Below are 7,233 nucleotides of genomic sequence, written 5' to 3'. Positions count from 1 at the left end.
ACTTCTAGAAGAAGAAAAATCGATGCAATGATTTCTTTTCTTTGTATATATCCTTGTATTAATTTACAATAACTGATGCGAGCAAATTCGGTACTTTTCTCGAACGCGAATTGAACAATGAATCCCAATCAATGAGACTTCAGGCAAATTTCGTATGTTGAAATGATATGGTTGAAATGCTATGGTTAAAATTATAAAATTGAGGAAAATTGATTCAAATAAATCAATTGTTTGCTCTTATAAATAAATCAATATATGTTATCTATCGAAGAGACCTATTGATACATATGAGGCAATGCTATTAAACAAACATTCATTTAAAAAAGGAGAAAATGGCAAACTTTTGGATGCATCGTTATTTTACACAATGAGTTACCCAATGAAACGGAACAAAGTTATATCAAAATTGTTTTGTTATTTTGACTCAATTTAAGTATGTTCTTATGTTGTTGTTTTCTTATTTTTTTATTTATTTATTATTATTTTAAAATTGTTTTAAAATGATACTGCTCCAACCAATTAAGGCTTCAATATACGAACGCAAAACAGCTATACAGCTCAAAACAACAACTACAGCATGACTAAGAAGTCTTTCTAGAGCAATAACGGAGACTGAAATGAAAATATGAAGAGGTGAAACTTAGGGGCTCTTTCCGTTTGTGTAGGTGTTCAACGTCAAGTCAGTAAACTCGGATTTTCTGTATTGATGATATGTGTTTAAATAAAATACACGCCAATTCTTCCCGCTATAGATAGTTCGAAGATGACTTCACTCAAGCCTTTGTTATTGTATTTTGCCATCCGCGTTTGTGAACGATTCTCACTAAACTGTATTACCCCGACTATAAAAGTTCATGATTACACAATGTTTTGTGTGTTGGTCCGCTATATTCCCTGATGGCAATGAGTTTAGCGAGAAGAAATCACATCTGTATATATAGAAAGCTGCAAAAGCCCGTGTCAAATTTCAATTGTATTACACATAAACATTATGAGCGAGAGGATATTTACCAACTTGACATAACCTGACATAGATACACATCGTCTGCTATTAAAACCCATTTGCCCCTTCAGAAGTTTTGCGTCTCTATATATGTTACAATGAATGACATTATCAGTCGGACGGTGAAAAGGTTTGAACTGAGATATTGCCAAGTTTTATCAAAAACGAATTCTTGTCATAAATGATTAAACCAACCCTTTTTGTACACCTTCGGGAAATATCAAAACTTAATTTCACTTCTATAATTTTTACAGCTAGACAAGTTGAAAAAGTATGAAATTTGAGAAAAGTTGCTGGATACCTTGACCATACATCTGACCATACTTTCATGAAAAATCACCCGATTTACTTCAAATAAAGATTAAAATGCTCTTGTGAGCATAATATCTCAGAAAATGTAAATCCAAAATTTTCACCTTCTGACTGATTATGTCATGCACTGACACATATAATTGCTGTCTTTGGAGACAAGCTATAATGTTTGAATGCCTTTATTGCCTATCTGTAATGATTAGAATATTGTTTGTATTTACCTTTTTTAGAACCATTTTCAGCTCATATTGTGTGAGTAAATTTTTGAATCGACAACATCATTTGTCTACATGTCAAACAGGTTTGACTTCTCTGCCAGAATGAAATATAAATTAATGTTACAATCTACACATAGTTAATTCAGAAAAGTGAGTGGAGCAGGCACTTATGTTGGTAACAACAAGATATGAAGTGAGTAGAAAAGTGCCAGAAGACAATAGAGAATAAAAAAAATTTTCGCGGCGGTGGTGGGGTTTGAACCTGCGACCTTATTGGTACGACAACTCCGCCTGGCAGGTGAGAGCGTGGCTCTACCGTGTGAGCTATCCACGAACACAAAAATATTCGTTTCAAACCCAAAGTCATTTCTAGATCCCTCTCTCACCCACTTCTTGAGACCGCCGATTCGTTCACCACCATCGCGAAGTAATTTTGACCAGCAGTTAAGCTTAATAGCCAATATTCTCATCACAAACATATAACATAGAAACGATTGAGACATTGAGTATGCTCCGGTGTAATGGGGTGAATTTTTAATTCAGAAAAGTGAGTGGAGCAGGCACTTATGTTGGTAACAACAAGATATGAAGTGAGTAGAAAAGTGCCAGAAGACAATAGAGAATAAAAAATTTTTTCGCGGCGGTGGTGGGGTTTGAACCTGCGACCTTATTGGTACGACAACTCCGCCTGGCAGGTGAGAGCGTGGCTCTACCGTGTGAGCTATCCACGAACACAAAAATATTCGTTTCAAACCCAAAGTCATTTCTAGATCCCTCTCTCACCCACTTCTTGAGACCGCCGATTCGTTCACCACCATCGCGAAGTAATTTTGACCAGCAGTTAAGCTTAATAGCCAATATTCTCATCACAAACATATAACATAGAAACGATTGAGACATTGAGTATGCTCCGGTGTATGGGGTGAATTTTTAATTCAGAAAAGTGAGTGGACCAGGCACTTATGTTGGTAACAACAAGATATGAAGTGAGTAGAAAAGTGCCAGAAGACAATAGAGAAAAAATTTTTTTTCGCGGCGGTGGTGGGGTTTGAACCTGCGACCTTATTGGTACGACAACTCCGCCTGGCAGGTGAGAGCGTGGCTCTTCCGTGTGAGCTATCCACGAACACAAAATATTCGTTTCAAACCCAAAGTCATTTCTAGATCCCTCTCTCACCCACTTCTTGAGACCGCCGATTCGTTCACCACCATCGCGAAGTAATTTTGACCAGCAGTTAAGCTTAATAGCCAATATTCTCATCACAAACATATAACATAGAAACGATTGAGACATTGAGTATGCTCCGGTGTATGGGGTGAATTTTTAATTCAGAAAAGTGAGTGGAGCAAGCACTTATGTTGGTAACAACAAGATATGAAGTGAGTAGAAAAGTGCCAGAAGAAATAGAGAATAAAAATTTTTTTCGCGGCGGTGGTGGGGTTTGAACTTTTTTTATTCTTATTGTTTCGGACTTCTACTCCCTTCAATCTGGTGTACTACACATAGAAGTATGTTGCTCTACTCTAGCTATGTAGTATTGCAACGATCACAAAGATTATTGGGCTGTAAACGCCAAATACTCTTATTTCTAGATCCCTCTCTCACCCACTTCTTGAACGAATCGGTATGTGACCCAAGTTGTGATATAGAGTACCCGGAATTGAAAACTTTTACTGTATTTAACTAAATGGTAGCGTAGGCATAGTTTTAAAAAAAGAAGTAGATCGAGACATTGGCTGTAGTAGTGGTGGTGGTGGTGGTAGTAGTAGTAGTAGTAGTAGTAGTATAGTAGTAGTAGTAGTAGTAGTAGTAGTAGTAGTAGTAGTAGTAGTATGAGTAGTAGTAGTAGTAGTAGTAGTAGAAGTAGTAGTAGTAGTAGGTAGTAAGTAGTAGTAGTAGTAGTAGTAGTAGTATAGTATAGTAGTAGTAGTAGTAGTAGTAGTAGTAGTAGTAGTAAGTAGTAGTAGTAGTAGTAGATAGTAGTAGTAGTAGTAGTAGTAGTAGTAGTAGTAGTATAAGTAGTAGTGAGTAGTAGGATAGTAGTAGTAGTAGTAGTAGTAGTAGTAGTAGTATAGAGTAGTAGTAGTAGAGCAGCAGCAGCAGTAGTAGTAGTAGTAGTAGTAGTAGTAGTAGTAGTAGTAGTAGTAGTAGTAGTAGTAAGAAGAAGAAGAAGAAGAAGAAGCAGTAGTAGCAGTAGTAGTAGTGTAGTAGTAGTATAGTAGTAGTAGTAGTAGTAGTAGTAGTAGCAGTCGTAGTATAGTAGTAGTAGTAGTAGTAGTAGTAGTAGTAGTAGTAGTAGTAGTAGTAGTAGAAGAAGAAGAAGAAGCAGTAGTAGTAGAAGTAGTAGTAGTAGTAGTAGTAGTAGTAGTAGTAGTAGTAGTAGTAGTAGTAGTAGTTGTAGTTGTTGTGCTTGTGATAATGATGATTTGGTGGTGGTTGTTGTAGTTGTATTAATGCTGATGTGGTGATGATGGAGTAGAAGACGTAGCGGTGTAACTAATGAAAAGGTGGTTATAATATTGGTGATAGTGGTGATGGAGAAGATGATGATTTGGTTGTGGTTGCAATAATGGTGGCAGTGGTGATGATGTTGATGTGGTAGTTGTTGGAGCAGAGGCGGAAGTGGTGATGATCACGTGCTATAGCAGTGGTTGTATTGGAGGTGACAGCGTTGATGATATTAATGATGATGATGATGATGATGATGATGATGATGATGATGATGATGGTGGTGGTGGTGGTGGTGGTGGTGGGTCTTTGATGGTGGTGGCAGTAGTGGTGGCTCTAAGGTGATGCTAGTTATAGTGAAGATGATATGGTGGCGTAGTGTTGCTGGTGGTAAAGTAGTAACGTTTTTGTTGTCCCCCCCCCCCCCCCCCCCTTCCTTGTTCACACAACTTCCGGGAAAAATTCGTTTCCACCAGGACATCAATTGTTCTATTTAAAAAAAACCCGGCACCTCGGAAAGTCCGGCCAGTTTTGAACAATAGCATACGATAAATGTGCCAGAAAAACGTTGGTTGAATTTCGAGTTATTGTTGAAAATTGTTACTTTCTCATTCACTATCATTTGTTTTTCAACCGGAGTATGTAGGTGCTAACGGATGAGGACTAACAAGAGCTATCTAATAGTTAATTGAAAGTAAGTTGTCAAGATACTTCTCTTCAAGTTATCAAACATCGCATTCTGTTAAATGTAATAACTTCATTTAATGTAGAAGGTAGGTACTTTCTCAGTTGGATATGGTGAAACTGGCCTGGCCTTGCATTGATATCCGTAGGCTGTTGGTATCCAGATTTTTCTTGATCAAGGAATTCAGCCATAATTTATCACTTTTGAACACAAGTTCCCTTTGTGATATATAAAGATAATTGTATGTCTAAAGTATTATATACATTACAAACTATACAATATTCACTGAACAAAAATCCTACAATCTCTAAAGTCTAAAGGCAACGTTTGCCCATATTTTCATCTTCATGTGCCAAATGTATTGTGACATTTTTCAGGACTTAACCAAAGATTGTAACAAAATTTGATAACAATGGCAAATACAGCCCCGACTGCGACTCAGTCCAATTTGGTCCTAATACCAACAATACGTGACTTCCACGATGTACTAAATACAAGCAATCTCACACATACAATGAACACTACTTTGGACACAACTGTGGTTACCCCATTGGACACAGCCGTGGATAATGCAATGGACAGGGCCCTTTCTGGTATCCTTGACGACTTGGAAGCAGCGATCGGTGTCCTTTCCATCTATTACACGCTACTTCTCATTATTTTAGGGGTAATTTGTAACACTCTTGCAATCGCCGTGTTGAGTCGGAAAGCTTTTAAAGGAACGTCCATGGCTCTGTACTTCCGGTTCTTGTCGTTGATGGATCTCGCCGCCATTCTTACAGGTCTTACTCGATTCTTTCAAATATCTGCGTTTGGATTTGATGTTCGGAACAATGAAGATTCGTGTCGGGTTAATTTTTGGATCATGAACGTCTTTCTGTTTTCAAGTAGCTACACTTTGATCGCTGTGACGACAGAACGTGTGTTGTCAATTATCAAACCTCACAAAGTCCGTATTATCTGCTCCACAAAGAGAATCAATCACATCATTGCAGGTATATTTGTTTGCATGGCTGTAATCAACACACCTATATTTTATCTTCTCGGAACGTTAGAAGACACAAACCCCATCACAAATATGACCACAGTACGTTATTGTACAGTTGTCGTCCAGAGAGACACGATACGATTATTATTTTGGTGGTACGAAAGCGTCATGTTTGCTTTTGTTCCATGCTGTATTCTTATTGTCTTCAATATCATTATACTCAAGGGAGTTATAGATTCACGCCGGAAAATGAAGAAAATGACGTCATTGGCAACAAATAATGTATCTGTTAAATCAGAAAATGCCGATGAAAAGAAAGAAAAACAAGGAGACCAGAAAAATAAAATAAGCTCATTGACAGTAACTCTTCTCTCTATAAACGTGACGTTTATTATCTGCAATTTTCCGATCTGTGTTTTCCAGGTGACGCCTTTGTTTCAAGCAGAATGGCAAGTAAGCCGAATAAGCATCATAATGGTTCATTTTTTTCTGATGCTGATGTACACAAATAATGCTTTAAACTTTCTACTCTATTGTATTACTGGGAGTAAGTTTAGGACTGAGCTCGTTGCAATGATTTCTGAGGCGGTGGCCAAGATTACAGGAGGCAAAGCTGTGAAAACGTAATCAAACATATTTTGTCAAGTCCGTCTGTTTCTTTTTAAAGTTCTTTTATGTTTATAAATTATACTTTTAAGACAATATAGGAGTTAGCTTTTAAAAACCCAAATCCAGACAAAAAATAAGTTAACACTCTCGAGCACCAGAGAAAGTTTGAAGTTTCAAAACACTCAGAGTATTGTTCTATGAGGCAAGCGAGACACGTATTTTCATCTTCGTCATTAAATGGCAACAAATTGTAGTTTTCTCTAAATGATGAAGATTTGAAAGGCACCCTCTCATATCATATAGACATTTGCCTCCAAAAAGAGACATTTAAAAAGAATACAGATCTCATTTATTTTGCCCGTGTTGAAATCAACTTTTGTTCTCTTTGATATTTTGAAATTTGATTTTTAATATAATATACATTCATTCAAATTGAATAAAAGTCTTGACATTTTCTATCCCAACTTGACAATGGGTTTCTGCTGTTGGTCTCGTGTGAGAAATCTCTCTATAGACTATCAGTTTGTCTATTATTATTATTTATCTATTATAATAGATAAACTGATAATCTATAGAGATATTTCTATCAAGCTTTAAAATTAGATTCAAGACGGTACCGGATGAGTTGGATTGTAATGATATAAATGGAAAGATGACGTATATTCAATAGATTTTAACTCATCATTCTTGATGTAATCAATGGCGCTTTAACCCAAAATGATGTCATTGAGATCAAAACCCATCTATGCATTCTGACAATCCATCTTTTTAAACATGTTTTCAACTTTTCTGTTGAAGACGGATATAATATATTGAGTGTTTTATGGGATGAACAATAATACGTCGATAGATTCAATAGATTGCATGTGTCACCCACCAGGAAGTAAAACAAAAAATTAAAAAATTGAGCTTTTATATAGAGCAATATCCACTAAAATGTGCTCAAAGCGCTTTACAAGGGGTCCCTGG

General features: G+C 36.7%; 1 protein-coding gene across 15 annotated transcripts; it reads left to right on the top strand.

Moving 5' to 3' along the window:
• Positions 1–280: 280 nt before the first annotated feature.
• LOC144969938 (uncharacterized) lies at positions 281–6,733 on the top strand. Of its 15 annotated transcripts, none has more exons than XM_078909135.1 (3): positions 314–433; positions 4,459–4,676; positions 5,045–6,733. In XM_078909135.1, the coding sequence occupies exon 3, from the start codon at positions 5,080–5,082 to the stop codon at positions 6,280–6,282; it is 1,203 nt and encodes a 400-aa protein (XP_078765261.1). In that variant the 5' UTR covers positions 314–433; positions 4,459–4,676; positions 5,045–5,079; the 3' UTR covers positions 6,283–6,733. The 15 variants fall into 15 exon arrangements, with proteins under 15 accessions (XP_078765151.1, XP_078765243.1, XP_078765226.1 ...); XM_078909142.1 differs by lacking the exon at positions 4,459–4,676 and adding an exon at positions 525–633 and having other exon boundaries at positions 382–394; XM_078909033.1 differs by adding an exon at positions 525–633 and having other exon boundaries at positions 382–394; positions 4,459–6,733.
• Positions 6,734–7,233: the final 500 nt, after the last annotated feature.

This window comes from Berghia stephanieae, chromosome 1 (assembly GCF_034508935.2).
Source record: "Berghia stephanieae isolate SIO BIC M18660-M18661 chromosome 1, UCSD_Bste_1.3, whole genome shotgun sequence".
Taxonomy (NCBI): domain Eukaryota; kingdom Metazoa; phylum Mollusca; class Gastropoda; order Nudibranchia; family Aeolidiidae; genus Berghia; species Berghia stephanieae.
This window is presented reverse-complemented; position numbering and strand designations above follow the sequence as displayed.

Coding starts and splice junctions, on each gene's coding strand:
- LOC144969938 (XM_078909025.1), top strand. CDS start 5,080: ATGGCAAATACAGCCCCGACTGCGACTCAGTCCAATTTGGTCCTAATA.